Source organism: Epinephelus moara, chromosome 17, assembly GCF_006386435.1.
Source record: "Epinephelus moara isolate mb chromosome 17, YSFRI_EMoa_1.0, whole genome shotgun sequence".
Classification (NCBI taxonomy): domain Eukaryota; kingdom Metazoa; phylum Chordata; class Actinopteri; order Perciformes; family Serranidae; genus Epinephelus; species Epinephelus moara.
This window is the reverse complement of record NC_065522.1, coordinates 31,352,302-31,368,974: the sequence shown is the minus strand read 5'-3', so window position 1 is coordinate 31,368,974 and position 16,673 is coordinate 31,352,302. Positions and strand designations below refer to the sequence as shown.

General features: G+C 43.3%; 3 protein-coding genes across 6 annotated transcripts in view; all 3 read right to left on the bottom strand.

Moving 5' to 3' along the window:
* LOC126404301 (zinc finger protein 501-like) overlaps positions 1-10,731 on the bottom strand; it is an 87,235-nt gene extending 76,504 nt beyond the window's left edge. For all 3 annotated transcript variants that reach the window (XM_050067450.1, XM_050067449.1, XM_050067451.1), the window contains exon 1: positions 10,605-10,731. In XM_050067450.1, the coding sequence (XP_049923407.1) occupies positions 10,605-10,697 (93 nt within the window). In that variant the 5' untranslated portion in view covers positions 10,698-10,731. The remainder of the gene's footprint in view (positions 1-10,604) is intronic.
* LOC126404642 (zinc finger protein 239-like) lies at positions 7,716-10,586 on the bottom strand. The gene is made up of 2 exons (XM_050068022.1): positions 10,539-10,586; positions 7,716-9,065 (listed from the first exon to the last, which is right to left on the bottom strand). Exons 1-2 carry the CDS (start codon positions 10,584-10,586, stop codon positions 8,277-8,279), a joined length of 837 nt encoding a protein of 278 aa, XP_049923979.1. The 3' UTR covers positions 7,716-8,276.
* Positions 10,732-13,860: 3,129 nt separating the features above from the next.
* camta2 (calmodulin binding transcription activator 2) overlaps positions 13,861-16,673 on the bottom strand; it is a 22,558-nt gene continuing 19,745 nt past the window's right edge. For both annotated transcript variants that reach the window (XM_050067417.1, XM_050067418.1), the window contains 3 exons: positions 15,844-16,037; positions 15,455-15,529; positions 13,861-15,328 (listed from right to left, as the gene is read on the bottom strand). In XM_050067417.1, coding sequence (XP_049923374.1) covers positions 15,274-15,328; positions 15,455-15,529; positions 15,844-16,037 — 324 coding nt within the window. In that variant the 3' untranslated portion in view covers positions 13,861-15,273. The remainder of the gene's footprint in view (positions 15,329-15,454; positions 15,530-15,843; positions 16,038-16,673) is intronic.

Below are 16,673 nucleotides of genomic sequence, written 5' to 3'. Positions count from 1 at the left end.
CAGTGTGGATGTCTTTCACAGTTTCAGAGGAAGACAACAGGATTACACCGAGGGTCTGATGTCTGACCACCCGACAACCCCCAGATCAACAAACTCCCTGGAACCGGTGAACAGGTTATATATCCCGCTTTATAGACACAGCACTGAAGGACTGTCTCCAGAGTGTTAGCACGAGCTAATTAGCAGCAACGGCTAACATCCAACACTGAGCTTTTAAAAGGCTCGCCTCTGTAGTTAAACAGATTAATAACCGCTCGCCATGTGGTGCTACAGTTAGACATTATTTGTATCGTTACCTCTCTGACTGCGTGTGTGTGTCTGAGCTGAGTGTTAATGTGTGAGGTGAATCAACAGTAGCTGTAGGCTGATGTATGATGGGACGTTGAGACGGCGCCTGGGCGTGACGATATAAACATGTGATCCAGCAGATGTAAGGCGGAGCTGCTGATGTTGATGTTCATCAGCTGTCAGTGTTTGTCTGTTAGTAGAGACTCCACTCTGCAGTGTAGTTCATACAGAGAATTACACAGTAACACTGGGCTTCATCATCATCATCATCATCATCATCATTCTCTGTCTTAACGTTAACGTTACATTTAATACTGATTAAAATGTGTCAAATGAAGTCAGTTTGATTTGGTTCGGTCAGAGCTGTGGAATATTAAATCAGCCTTTCTGACCCTCAGGTGAACATTAACTACAAGTTATACACTTCTTTTAAAATACAAAAATGTGAATTTATCAGTTATCAGTATCGATTAAGAAAAATCCCTATCGGTGCATCCCTAGTTTTTTCAATAAGAAAAATCCCTATCGGTGCATCCCTAGTTTTTTCAACATCTCAAATAAGCAAACGTACATGCTATGATAACTGTCATACAAAAGGGATTTTCGAAGGGAGATCTGAGATGGCGGCGTAAACACTATCATTTTGCAGGCTCCGGTAAACACTGTCAGATTACGTCCTGAAAAACCGTTAACTTCCACAAAAAACCTCCCAATGTGTAGATATTCACACCAAAATTCACAAGGTTTGGGCTTGTTGAGATAAACGCCTTAATTGCTCCTCCGAATGTGAAGGAGATGGCTAATGCTAACCGGGCTGCTAGCTAAGTGGGTACCGGACTTCCAGACCACGACTACAACCTGTTAGCTGTCAAGGAGGCCTGTGATGATGAAGACATCGACACGATGGAGGAAGATTTTGCCAAAAGTCTGCACAAGCACACACTAGGCTTGTGCTGGTTTGAAAATTTTCCAACTGGTTTGATTTAAAGCCAAATATCTAACCAAACCGATATATCGAATTATATACCTAATATTACCACTGGGGGTCGCATTTGATCCATTTTTCCCAATAAAAGCCCATTATAGGTGTAATGCGCTTCCAATCCACTAGGAGGCAGTACTGCTGTATTAACCACCAATACACACAAGGTTACACAAGAAGAATAGAGAAGCAGAAGGACACCAAGAAGTTACTCGGGCAACAAACTGAATGACTGCTGACTCCCTCGCACTTTTCCCCGCCCCCAATGAAATTTGATCTCTCGCAGCAGCAGCCGACAGCTGAGCGGAGCTGATTCCACCCGACTGCAGCTGTGCTGCGTTCCGGCTCCGTCACAGCTCCGGCACTGCGGAGCCCTCCGCAACAGATACGCTGGACTTCTATTTTTGCCAGACGCCGGAGCACAACACAGCAATTGAGCACAGAGCAGATCATGCAGGGCAGGAAGTCGTGCACATAAACAAAATAAAGGTTTAGTTTTTTTCAAAATAAAATACACAAGTGTTCACAGCGGATCAGATTTCCCTGCACTGCACCTTGAAAACGTCATAATGGGCAGAGGCAGGCCTGAAGTCAACAGGTCAGAGGTTTTCAGACGTCATTTCACCCTGTTGACACCATGGAAGAGGAGAAATTAATCATGGCGGTGCACCGAGATGTCTTCCGGCAGAGCTGCACTGCTCCGCACAGGAAACGCAGCCGGTGGGTATTGACGTACGGCGGAGCACGCAGCGGATAACCAGCGCTGCCATTCCGCAAGACGGAGTTCGACCCCGATGTGCACACACAGACCAGCACACAAGAGCACGGCCCGGGCCGCATTTTCCTGACCGACAGTTATACCCGAGCCCGGCCAGAACCCCTACTAAATACACAGTCTATGGAGCGGAGCCTGTGTTGCGTTCAGGCGTTGTCATGTAAATAACAAATTCCATCACTTGAATAGGCAACACAGCAGCATGTCAAGTGATACTGGAATTTGTTTACAGCGAAATGCAGTTTTTGCTGACAAGCAAAATAAAGAGATAATTTTGGGGGGAAAATTGTTCTTTTTAGGCACAAAACAGAAACGGGACCGGAACTGTGACACAAAAACCGAGGTACGGACCGTACCGTGGGTTACCTGTACCGGTGCACCCTAACTATTACCCAGTCCCAATCCCAAAAAAAGAAATACAAAACGAGATTTGATGATCAAGATGAACGACTCAAAGTCTTTGAAAGTCGGATGGAAGCCAATACTCAAGCCATAAAAGAAAATAAAGATTAAATCGGTAAAATGAAAGAAGAAATAATGTGCCTGAAAAAGGAAAACATCTCCTTGAGACAGGCGTGTTTGGAGCATGCCAGATACAAAAGAAGATGGGACCTCAGGCTAATAGGTCTTCCTGAAAAAGAAGAAGAAAACACAAGAGAGGTGGTGATTGGAATCCTTACCCGGGTGATTCCACTGTCAGTGGATAAACTTGGTGAGACAGTGGACACAGTACATCGCTTGGGAAAGAAGAATGATGCCACTACCAACAAAATGCCCAGACCAATAATCATACAGTTCGCAATGCCAACTATTCAAGATGAGATTTGGAAAAAATCAAGAGGCGAGAGTCTGCAAAGAGATGAACATTCAGTTCAAGGAGGACTTTTCAAAGGAGGATCGTGAAGCCCCGGCTAAGCTGTGGCCCAAGGTGCAAGAAGCCAGAAGAAATGGGAAAAGAGCCTTTCTCAAAGAAGGCTACGCACTCATTGAGGGACACAGAATTAACCCATAACTGATATTTTCAGCAAGGTAATATTCAAGCACTTTGTCAAAATGTACATGGTTTCATTACAAGTATACTTGATGAGAATTTAAACTGATAATACTTCATAAGACAAAATTTAAAGCCCAATAAGTTGGTATGGTTATGTACTAAGGGCAACATATTTCATTCCTGCATTATAAGCAAGTTAAAGACATATGATCTTTGTTCAATGTGATTCATTTGTAGAAAAGTTTCATTTTCTACTGCTCCTCCTGCTCCTCCTCTCTCATGGACTCTGATGTCCTGGGCTGAGTCTTAAGAAGCCTTCCTGTTATAAGCCCCGCCCCTCTAAGTTACTGCTGCTAAGGAAGAAGATTTCCCGCCAGAAAGTAATGAGTTCTTCTCAAGTTGCTTGAATAGAAAAGTTGAATGGGGGATCTATAGAACTTTAGGGACTGTTCTTTATTTATCAGAGGAAGGGGTGACTGGGTGCAACTTTTTTTTTTTACCCTCCCTGAAGCTCCAAATATTTTTCCTCGAGCCTCCCTGAGTTACTGGGGGAAAATCCACCAACCTCCCTCCACCATATAATAGATTTTTATAACTTAGCTTTTGATGTCTGAAAGTTAAAAGTTGAAGACAGAAACCTGGAGTTGAAAAAAAAGCCTCAGTTTAATTAACAGTTCATACAAACAGTTTATTCAATATCACTATTTCAAGCTCACATTTATTTATTTAAATGTTTTTACAGAAGCATTTGTCACACGTGATGCGTCCAATTACAGTCGGAAATTTGAAAATCTAACAATGATTTCTGTTTTTACAGTTTCTGGCTGATAAATGGTGTCATTTTGGTGAATTTTAAAGGAAACGTGCCACCAAATAATTGAAAGACAAAAAAATAAATAGATAAATAAAAGGTTTTAAAGTAAACATGCAACGTTTTCTTTTAAAAATGACAAAACTTTTAAAGAAAAAAAGTAGAGATTCTTTTTAAGTAAAACATGCCACGTTTCTGAAAAATCACAAAAAAGACAAATATCACCAAAAATGTTTTAAGTATATATATATATATGTGTATTTTTTTTTTTTTTTTACAATTTTAGAAGAAGAAAAGAAAACATGCCATCTTTTCTGTAAGTCGGCACAAATTTTTAAGGACAAAAAAAAAAAATCACCACAGTTTTTTCAAAGAAAACATACTTTTCCAACCAGCCTGGCATATTTTCTTTTAAAACAGGACACCTCTGTGTAATGGGAAGGCTACATCTTGTTACTTATGCTAATGCTAAGTTAGCAGCTAGCTAGCTCTGAGGTGTTAGTTAAGACAGAGGTGGTTAACATTAGATGGCTCCTCTTGAGTGGCAGCTGGTTACAGTAGCTCCGACCCCTTTCTGTGCTTTAAGTGTGTTTTTTGTTGTTGTTTTTTCTTTGCCAATCTCACTGGTTCGACTCATTCAGCCATGGCTCGATTGTTTACGCCCATGATCAGCTGTTGGTGCTGTGCCACACTTGTGTACTCCCCAACAAGAGACAGGAGATCCCCAAGGAGTTACGGAGAAGGAGGCGGGGGTGCAGAGCTGGAGTAAAGCGTCAGAAGCAGAAAAGATGGTACAAACCATCTATACCATCCGTTATGACAGGGAACGTAAGATCTCTCCCTAATAAGATAGAAGAACCCATGGCGCTGACCAGACTGCAGAGGGTGTACCGGGAGTGTAGCATGATGTGCTTCACAGAGACTTGGCTGAATGAATGACAGGAGAGCAAAGGAGACCGGTAAGAGGAAAGGAGGGGGGTTCCACAGTTTCACATCTATAAATGTATTGTATATATATTGTACATAGGCTTGTGTGTACAGTTCATTCATTTTAGTGCCTTACTTTTTTATACATTTTATATTTTTAATCCAGAAAGATATTTCTGGATTTTCCATCATGTTGGTGGTCTTGTACCAGTGGTGGGCGTGGTTTGTAAGGGTGTGTCATGTACGCTACAAACAGAATATGCCTGTAAATATACACCTCAACCAGTCACTGTTGTCTGACATTAGGCCACGCCACTTCCTGCTCCACCTGAACCCTGAGGTGAGGTGCTCTGTGCAGCAGCAGCTCAGTGTGTGAAGCAGCTCCACAATCAATGAGACAATTTCAGGTTGTAAATCCACATCAATTTTATGTTTGAACTTCTGAATGAAACATTTTATGGAATAGATCTGATGAATCAACGTATTAAACATAGAAAACCTTTTTTGGACAAAGTCAACAAAGGACGAGCGATCAGAGTTTGAAGATGTTTAACAGGAGAAATGTTGAGACAGAAGAGTTTGTTGTTGTCAGACAGGTCGCACTCAACAAACCCTCCACTACTGCCCCCTACCTCAATGATTTCTTCATCTAAATCATCAACGTGTCTCTTAGACCCCATCCCAACTAGGCTACTTAAGGAGGTCTTTCCTTTAGTTAACACTCATATATTAGATATGATCAATATATCCTTATTAGCAGGCTATGTACCACAGTCTTTTAAGGTAGCTGTAATTAAACCTCTACTAAAAAAGCCCACCCTGGATCCAGAGGTGTTAGCCAACTATAGACCAATATCTAATCTTCCCTTTATGTCAAAGATCCTTGAGAAAGTAGTCGCAGACCAGCTGTGTGATTTTCTCCATGATAATAATTTATTTGAGGAATTTCAGTCAGGATTTAGAGTGCATCATAGCACTGAGACAGCACTAGTTAAAATTACAAATGACCTTCTGATTGCTTCAGACAAAGGACTTGTCTCTGTACTTGTTTTATTAGATCTTAGTGCGGCGTTTGACACTATTGACCATCAAATTCTACTGCAGAGACTGGATCACTTAATTGGCCTAAAAGGTTCTGCACTGAGCTGGTTTAAATCTTATTTATTTGATCGTTTTCAGTTTGTTCACGTTCATAATGAATCATCCTTACGTACTAAAGTTTGTTTTGGAGTTCCACAAGGTTCTGTGCTTGGACCAATCCTATTTACTCTATATATGCTTCCTTTAGGTAACATCATTAGAAATCACTCTGTAAATTTCCATTGTTATGCGAATGATACACAGCTGTATTTATCTATGAAGCCAGAAGAAAGTAATCAATTAACTAAACTCCATAACTGCCTTAAAGACATAAAAACCTGGATGAGCATTACACAATTGTGGAGTCATAAAATTGTGCCGTGACTTGGCCGACAGACATGACACACTACACGATGGTCCACACCAATTATCCCCCCGGTCGTCTTTCACAACGTGTTTGATGTCATTGGGTTATTCTTGTCCTATTTTTATTCAGTCACTGTGTCTGTTCATGTGCCAGCTGAAATGTTGTTGTAGTAACGTAAAAGCGTCAGCAGACGGCAGGAGCTACATTTTAAGTGCCGTATGTAAACATACAAGCTACTGTATCCTCCACAACCAAGTTCCTACAAATGTTTCAGAATAAAAGCCTATTTAGAAAATGGAGGGATTCTCTCAGCCAAGGTTATAAGGGGCTTTTAATTTGAAACAAGTTCAGGAAGTGTTGAGTTTGAAATGACAGTGCGATGTATTAACTTTATCAAAGCAACGGGAGTGGATATAAAGTAAAAATATAAAGATACAGAGGGATTAATAAATAACGGACCTTTTATAATGTAGTCTGTTTCAAATGAAGCTGGGAGCCTCTGCAGTTGTGGTGAGTAAAAGCCCCGCCGCTATTTGTTAATTTTCTTACTTTAAGTCATCTGGTGAAAATGTTTGTATTTGTTAATACAAGCCCTACATTCTACTGTAGCCTTTAGAATGTCTTTTCTACCAAATTGTGTGGCTGCACTTTAACCTGTGTCTTGATCTGTGTCAACACCGGATAATAATAATTAAAAAAAAGTTTTATGGCATTCATTCTACTATTATGTATTTATTTCTTAATATTTTACATAGAGTTTTAGAAGTTGAGACATACAACAATTCATATCTCATCCATTTTTATTTTACGCGCTGGTATCGGATCGGTACTCGGTATCGGCAGATACCTAAGGTTCAGGGATCGGAATCGGTATCCGGAAGGAAAAAGTGGTATCGGTACATCTCTAATAGTTTCTCTAGATGGCATTGCTCTGGCCTCTAGCACTACCGTAAGAAACCTCAGAGTATTGCTCTGGCCTCTAGCACTACCGTAAGAAACCTCAGAGTAACATTTGATCAAGATTTGTCTTTAAATTCTCATTTAAAACAAACCTCACGGACTGCATTTTTTCATCTGCGTAATATTGCGAAAATTAGGCCTATCCTGACCCGAAAAGATGCAGAAAAATTGGTCCACGCTTTTGTTACCTCTAGGCTGGATTACTGTAACTCCCTATTATCAGGTAGCTCTAGTAAGTCCTTAAAAACTCTCCAGCTAATTCAGAATGCAGCAGCACGTGTACTAACAGGAACTAAGAAACAAGATCATAATTCTCCTGTTTTAGCTTCTCTGCACTGGCTCCCTGTAAAATCATTCTCCTAACTTACAGAGCTCTGAATGGTCAGGCTCTTTTTTTACCACCCTTTCTTAAAAAACCTATAAAACTCAATCAGTCTTTGTCTTCTTTGTCCAGCACTTTCCATCGAGCACTCTGATTGGTTGTGAGGTCCCTGTTAAAATAACACAAATTATTCTCTGTCGCAGCTACACATAAAAATAAAACTGACAGTAAAAAAGGAATCAAGCGTTCTCTAGAAATCTGATTTTTGCAGTCAAGCCCGCGGCCGTTTGAAATGATTTGGATTTTTCATCGTTCGTTCGACTCCTGTCCATCACAGGAGAAGAAAACCCTTAGCAGAAATTCTGGAAGCACTTTTTCAAGTTTCTTTAACACTCAGTCTGGCAGGCGGCTCGGCGGCTCCGCAGGAAATCATTTGCAGTGCATCAGGAGGGAGAGCCTTCAGCTATCAGGCTCCTCTTCTCTGGAACCGTCTTCCTGTTTCAGTCCAGGAGGCAGACATCATCTCCACTTTTAAGACTAGACTGAAGACTTTCCTTTTTGATGATGCTTATAGTTTGGACTGGCGCTTTTAGTTAGGGCTGGCTCAGGCTCACCTTAGACCAGCCCCTAGTTATATACTGATGACCAGCTCTCATTATGGAGAGAAACCCAGAGTATAACAACACAGCTATAAGAGCATGTAGATGAGGCGGGAGGACACAGCTAACTTGACCTTGAGTGACGAAGACTTTGTCACACTAGTCACAGCTTCACAGTTTGTCTCCTGAGTGGATGCTTTGGTGGACTTTAAGAGTGTCACTGTGAGAAAAACCTTTCCCACATTGTTCACACCTGTGTGGTTTTTCTCCAGAGTGAACACCCTGGTGTCTTTCTAGACTCGCCTGAGTGCTGTAAGCTTTCCCACACTGGCCACACACGTAGGGTTTCTCTCCAGTGTGAACACGGCTGTGGACTTCTAGGTTACTCTTTGTGTTGAAAGCTTTCTCACATTGCTCACAGCTGTATGGTTTCTCTCCCGTGTGAATGCGCTGGTGGATTTTCAGATAGCCACTGTGAGAAAAACTTTTCCCACACTGTTCACACCTGTGTGGTTTCTCTCCAGTGTGAACACGCTGGTGGATGTGTAATTGATATGACAGAATAAAAGTTTTCCCACACTGGTCACAGCTGTACGGTCTCTCTCCAGTGTGAATGTGTTGGTGGATTTTCAGGTCAGCTGAGCCAGTAAAAGCTTTCCCACATAAATTACAGCTGTATGGTTTCTCTCCTGTATGAGTCCGTTGGTGAATTTTTAGTTGACCTTGAGCAGTGAAAGATTTCCCACACTGATCACAGCTGTATGGTTTCTCTCCAGTGTGAGTGCGTCCGTGGATTTGTAGTTGACCCTGAGTGGTGAAAGCTTTCTCACAGTGGTCACACCTGTATGGTTTCACTCCAGTGTGAATTCTTACATGAAGCTGTAAATTTCTGGATGATGTGAGGGATTTGTCACAGAAAGGACAGCAGTGATGCTTTAGTTCGCCTCTTCCACTTGGTTTCTATAGCAACAGACAAACAGAGAGAGAAGCCTGAGTTATGGTGGGACACTTTAAATGATCATGACTTAACAGACATGACATATTTTCAACAGAAGAAAGTCACTCGATATATCATGCACTTAAAGAATGTTATATCGCAGACAACATCATATTTTGTATCGCTAGGTGACTGGTAGTGTTTAGCAGGATGTGTGACAAACCCTACGCACGTAGCCTACACCATTGTGAGCATATGTACTTGTGCAGTGGTGTGTCTGTGTCACTCTGCATTCACAGACAAACACTTGTCTTTATCTGGACACATTTTCCCCACAAATACAACATGCTAATGTTTTTAGCACAAGCCTATGGCATTTTACATTGTATAAATTAGCCTAGCAGCTAGCGGACTTTTCCTCTACTCATATAAAACCAGGAACAACAGCAACATTTAACAAAGGTAACGTTACATAATTCAGCTCCATTACAGCTCACAAGGTTCACTGACAAAACAACTGTCTTATACTAAACACGTTTTCCAAACAAATACAACATGCTAACATTATTAGCACAAGCCGATGGCATTTTACATTGTATAGATTAGCCTAAATTAGAGAGATTTCCTCTGCTCATATGAAGCCAGGATAAATCACACACAAGACTTAAAATGCTATTTTAGTGGAGGCTTTATTGTCTTCACAATTTATTGTTTCTTATCTGTGAAATTAAAGTAAATCAAAGCTTTGTTTCCACTGAGGGAAATGGTTTCAGCTTACAGAGACAGACAGGAGGGCTGCGTCGCTGTGACCTGTAGATACATTTCTGGGGAGGTGCACATCAGGCTACGGCATAGCTTCAACGCAGAAGTATAAATTCCGCCTTTCTATCATTGCCATGGAGACAGTACTAATAATATTGTAGCTCCGTTCACAACAACACAGACACAGGTTGATGCTGTGAACGGTGTTTATTCTTGCATTTCTGTCTCTCTGAAACATCTCCTCCTCGTCACGCTGTGAAAACTGTTTTTAGGAATAAACATATCAGAGAATGCATCAGTACAGCGTACAAAGTGTAACATGACAGAAAAGAGTGTGTGTGTGTGTGTGTGTGTGTGTGTGTGTGTGTGTGGTGCCCCATCGTCTCATTCTGTTCGCCTTGTTTCTCACTACAGTGATGTTTCATTGACCTGTTAAAGCCTCTACAGCTCCACCTTTGTTATCTTTAGTCATCTGCTGTGTAAAATGTATTTTTTGAGAAATACCTGACACACCTCCTCTTTTTGAATCACCCCTCCATCCTAATAAGTAACGAACAGTCCCTGAGAGGGCGCCGTTTGCTCCCTCGTGAACACACGCAACGCGTCACGCGGGAAAATCTGTAAAAACAAACAAATCCCCGCCAACACCAAACCTTTATGCTTTGTTACATTTCCTTTCTCCAGATGTGATGTGGAACCAGAGAATGAGCGGATGATCCACGGAGCCTCGAGACTCTTCCTCGTGTCTTTAGTGTGGCTGCTGTCAAGCCCTTTTTATCCATGACGTCATCAACACTCACCTCAACATCGCTGCTATCAGAGGACGAGCCTGCTGCTTGTCTTCTCCGGACCTTGTTGCTCCGGTGCTCCGGGTTCTGCTTGTCCTCCTCCATTCCGCTCCTCTACTGCTCCTGCTGCTCTTGGTCTCGCGGTAACTCAGCCCACGATAAGCTCCTCCCCCCTTAGTTACTGTTGCTAAGGCAGCAGATTTCAGTCTTCAAGAAACAAAAGCAGCTTTTTCTGATCACATGACGTTTATGACAGAGAACATGTTTCTGATGACGCGCCTGACATTATCCTAAGTCAGACAAGTCCCAAGTCAGGTTCCAATTGACAAGTCCTGAATCAAGACAGACAAGTCCCAAGTCAAGTTCCAACTGACAAGCCCTGAGTCAAGACAGACAAGTCCTGAATCAAGACAGACAAGTCCCAAGTCAAGTTCCAACTGACAAGGCCTGAGTCAAGACAGACAAGTCCTGAATCAAGACAGACTAGTCCTGAATCAAGTCAGACTAGTCCCAAGTCAAGTTCCAATTGACAAGTCCTGAATCAAGACAGACTAGTCCCAAGCCAAGGTCCAAATGACAAGTCCTGAGTCAAGTTCTAACTGACAAGCCACGAGTCAAGACAGACAAGTCCCAAGTCAAGTTCCAATTGACAAGTCCTGAATCAAGACAGACAAGTCCTGAGTCAAGTCAGACTAGTCCCAAGTCAAGTTCCAATTGACAAGTCCTGAGTCAAGTCAGACTAGTCCCAAGTCAAGGTCCAAATGACAGGTCCTGAGTCAAGACAGACAAGTCCTGAGTCAAGTCAGACTAGTCCCAAGTCAAGTTCCAATTGACAAGCCCTGAGTCAAGTCAGACTAGTCCCAAGTCAAGGTCCAAATGACAGGTCCTGAGTCAAGACAGACAAGTCCTGAATCAAGTCAGACTAGTCCCAAGTCAAGGTCCAAATGACAGGTCCTGAGTCAAGACAGACAAGTCCTGAGTCAAGTCAGACTAGTCCTGAGTCAAGTTCCAACTGACAAGCCATGAGTCAAGACAGACAAGTCCCAAGTCAAGTTCCAATTGACAAGTCCTGAGTCAAGACAGACATGTCCTGAGTCAAGTCAGACAGGTCCTGAGTCAAGACAGGCAAGTTCTAAGTCCTGAGTGAATTCAGACAAGTCAAAAGTCCTAAACTTTGTGTTTTGAGTCCTGAACAAGTCATAATGTGTCGAACACAGATGAAATGTTGATTTTAAATTTACAAAACTCACAAAAGCTTTTTACAGTTTTTTTATTTATAAGTTAAAATACGTTTTTTAAAAACGTGCTTTCTCAGCTGAACACCGTGTTGCAGCATTTATATTTAGTTGAATTTAGGTCGTGATGTCGGGTGACTAAAAGTGAGTGTCAGGACGTCTAATGCTAACGTCAACTGATGAGGACGTCCAGTGCCAGCTGAATAGCTGTTAAGCTAATGTTCGGCTTATGCTCGGCATTAGCTTGCTAAATATGCAAATGTTAGCCTCAACTTACCGCTCCTGTATGTGCATCAATTCATGAGGCCAAAAACATGTTTTGTGACATCACACTGACACGTGACATTCAACCAACAAATTCTAATCAGTTTATTCTTCAGTCCAAGTGGACGTTTGTGACAAATTTTACAAGATTCCCTCAAGGTGTCCTTGATATATTGCAGTTATGAGAATTAAATGCTCACATGGTCACAGTCACGTTTGACTACAGAGTTCTAATCTGTTTGTCCTTGACTGAAAGTGGACGTTTGTGCCAAATTTGAAGAAATTCCCACAAGGCGTTCTTGACAGACAACCCTGAAACATAAAGCCTCCAGTCATGACTATCAGCAACATGGAGGCAACCAGATAGAGAAACTGTGCTGGCAGCACAGACTGAACTGTCTCCAGGGGGACACTAAAAAATGACGGACCAACAGGAAACAGACCGAGACAAGTAGCAAACAGCTGATTTATTCATCTGACTGGTAGAATAATGTTAATGATTTCATTTTAAAGGTCTTGAAATGTAGAACAATTAAATACAAACTCATGCAAAGCTTCACTGCAACAGCTGGAGAAGAAAAAGAAGTAGTAGAAGAAGGAGAAGAATGAGAAGAGGAAGAAGCAGTAGTAGAAGAAGAAGAAGAAGAAGAAGAGAATATCTCTTATTTCAGGTCAAACTGAAAACAAGCCAAAGAAAAACTTGTCAAACATCTGGTTATAAGGAAAGCTCATGCTCAGTCCTAGAAGTTGTGGTTGCCTTGACGACACAGCATCATTCAGTCTGTGCCAAAGAGAAGCACACCGTAAAAAAAAAAAAAACAATACAGGAAGTGCTGTGGAGCAGTCACAGGAAACAGCAGCAGAGACGCAGTCATTTCCGGAGCGACCTGTCGCCGTCCGAGCTGCTGCGTCGGCCGTCACTGTTGCCCTGAAAAGTTGACGGACGCGCTTAAAAAAAAAAGTTTGAGGGGGAACCCCGGTTTGACCTCTGATCTGTGACATCATCACAGGTACATCACAGCTCTGTGAGCAGAGTTTAACATTTCATGCAGACACTCACATTTATAACCGTCACGTTTTAATCCATTCCGTTTATGATTGTTTTGTCTAAAAGCAGGTCAGAGGTCAGAGGTCGGGGGAGGGGTGGGGGGTTCCTTAAGACTTGACCTTACAGTCTGTGCAGCGCACACACACACACACACACACACACACACACACACACACACACACACACACACACACACAGTCTCATACACTCACATGAACAGTTCATGCTGTAATAAATAAAAACATCCAGAGCATCTATAAAGTCCAACATTAGAATATATATATATTTATATTTATACGTATATTTCTGTGTGTTTCTCTAAGTGATTGTGTCGAGTATATTTATAAGTAGCTTTGTAGTACTTATGTACATGTTGAAGTACACAGACTCCAAATGAAGAACTCCATCCCAAAATGTGACGCAGCTCTTCAGTCTGAACCCACGGACCCTCCTGGGCTTCTCCTGCCCTGAGCTGTGCCTCCCAGGAGAGACGAGGCCTTTCTCAGTCTGCCTTCACACTTGAGACTTATATATTCATAGATCTGTCATTTTCAAATGTTTCCATGCGTTCTGTATGTCACAGATACAGCCAATAGATGGCACCGGAGGGTGGAGTCGAGGTGGAGGAGGTCGTGATTTTGTACTATTAAACAGAGGCAGTGTTGTAGATGGCGGCCTACTACACGGACTACATCCGACGGCCAAGTAGCACGTATCTACACGGACTACATCCGACGGCCAAGTAGCACGTATGTTGTGCGCCTGCGTGAGAGAGAGCGGAGTGAGAGAGTGGTACATCCTGTCAGCCGAGGGGTTTCCTATCTGTGCAGCCGAGCACCGCAGCACCTCCACGGACTATTACATCCAGACGGTCCCGGTGTTTCCTCCGCAGGCTCCACTTCACTCAGCTGCCCGATAAACCCGCTGCTTCTTCCCACTTTAACCTGAATAACAAACCAGGGCTCGGTGCTCCGGTTGGATCCAAACGGAGAGCCGGGGCTAGCTCAGAGACTAGCGGAGGCTAACTGGCTGTGCTTCCCTCCGGTCATGCTGCGGCTAACGCTCCGCTAGCCGCTCCCAGCTAGCTCCGGTTTGTTATTCAGGTTAAAGTGGGAAGAAGCAGCGGGTCTGTGGGCAGCGGGACACACCGCAAAAACTAGGGTGACAAACGCTCACCGATGGCCCGACTTTGGTCGACGGCCGACTGTCGGCTTGGTGTGTCAGGGCCTTAAGTTGAGCATAAATGAGCCCTTAGTCCCCGCCCACACCTACGCAGATATTTTCCCTTCATTTTAAAAAACATCTCACAATACAATGCAAAAGTGACCCCAAACGCCTGCCAGGGTTCGCCGTCTACAGCAGTCTCCCCTCGTCTCGCCAAGGTAGTGAAGTTCTCAGGGTAACGTTTACTTCATCAAAACACACGCTGCAGACCTCGTCACTGTTGACTCCCCCTTGATGATGATGTAACGACGAAGGTTTTTTATACAATGAACAGGTGTCACCACATTTTAATATAAATCTACAGATATATAAATATGAATTGAACAGAGGCAGCGTGGTGAATATTAATTTAGTTTGATTGTTGACTGCACGTTACCATCAGCGCAGTGAACGCCCAATAAAGCTTTTTACTTCACCCCCCAAAAACTCTGAGGGGACGTGTCGCAGTAAAGTCAAGGTTGAACGTGAGTACATGAGTGTACTGAGAAAGGCCTCAGGACCCACCCTCCCTCCTCTTCTTCTTGTTCTGCTGCCTGTGAGGCTCCGCTCAGGGCAAAGAAACCCACCTAACTTGTGGCTGTCAGACTGAGCAGGACGGCGTGACATTTTTGGATGGAGCTCTTAAAGCTGCAGACAGACAGCTACATTCAGCCAGGAGAGAAGACACACAGACACACAGACAGACAGATTAAAAGAAGGAAGAAGATGAATAAGAAGAGTTGGCGTGGGGTAAGGCATCTCTCCGTCCGTCCGTCCGTCCATCTATCAGTCACTTCACTTCCTTGTTTTGTTTCTGTCCCTTTGTACATCAGAGTAAAGCTCTCCTCTGTCTCTCCTCGTGTCCTCTGTCTCTCCTCATGTCCTCTGTGTCCCCAGGGAGATGAAAGAAGGGATGAGATTAAGAAAAGCTTTAAGTGGTCAGTCCTCTCCTCTCCAGCTCCCTCGTCTGCTTCAGCTCTTTAATCCTGCAGACAAACGACAGGAAGAGTTTTACAAACACACACACACACACACACACACAAAAAACATATGTGATCACGTTCCAACAATATCTCTGAGAAAATGGAACAAGATGTGTTCATGTTTTTAACCTGTGTCTGCAGCGTCGCAGGAACCTCATGATCTTCCTAGCTGCCTGGTCCTGTTTCTTCGTCAAGAACGACCCCCTGATGGACACAAATCCCGTCAAATCAATCATTAGTATCTATTGGTGATGCACTGTGCTAACCATGCTAGCAGCTAGTGTTAGCGTTATCAATGTCACTCATCTAAATACGGTCACTTCTGGCTCCAAACATGCAGGATGGCAACAGCCGAAAAGCCCAGTTCAGGCTTCAGGACAGGAGTTCACAAACTAATGGATGACGTCACGGTGGCTTCGTCCATTATTTTATATGGTTTGCATTTTGAACTCACACCAAACTGTAACTCTGTGAGCTCCTGGTCAGCGTTCTGCACAGGTGTGTTGATGAGGTCTTACTTGATTTTGGGGTTGTGGCTGGCGGCGCCTCTCGGAGCCTGTTTGAGCCGCTCATATTCCTTGTAGCTGCGGTAGTACTGTTGGATGAGGACCGCCGCCCGCCGGCTCTGCTGGAAGCGCTTCTGCTCGTAGTACGACCTGAACTTGGACTGGATCAAGATGGCAGCCTGGGTCATCTTCTTGTAGAGAGCGTACTGAGAGGGACAGAGACGTACAGTGAGTGTCCATGTGCAGCTAGGGGACCAACACAACAGGAAGCTACATGTGCTGATGAAACTGAGGATGGAACAAGAGAAGGAGAGAACGCTGCGAGCTCTGAGGACTGATCTATCGTCTGACATCAGCTCGTACTGGCTCTCTGAATCACGTCTGTAACTCATCTGCTTAACACTTACATTGATTTTTCTTCAGCTACAGTAAGACGACCTGTCCAAAAGTATGTGGACGTTCTTGTCCTGCCCTGTTCATCAGGAGGAATTTTTTGCCTTGTACACAGCTGTTTAGCACTCTGATAACTTGAATGGGGGTGAAATTATTTAATCGTGCAGCTCTTCTTGACTTAAGAAATGTCATTGGGCCAAATGGATCAAATCCTGATAATGAAAAGTCAGTGGCAGGGGTTGTGACACTTTAATCCATCGATTTTCTTCTACAATGTAAAGGTGCGGACACACCAAACCGACATCAAAGAACTAGTGGCGACGAAAGCCAACTGTTGCGTCGTCTACGTCGCCTCACGTCGCCCTGTGTCAGTTGCATTTGAACACACTACACGGACTACATCCGACGGCCAAGTAGCACGTATGTTGTGCGCCTGCGTGAGAGAGAGC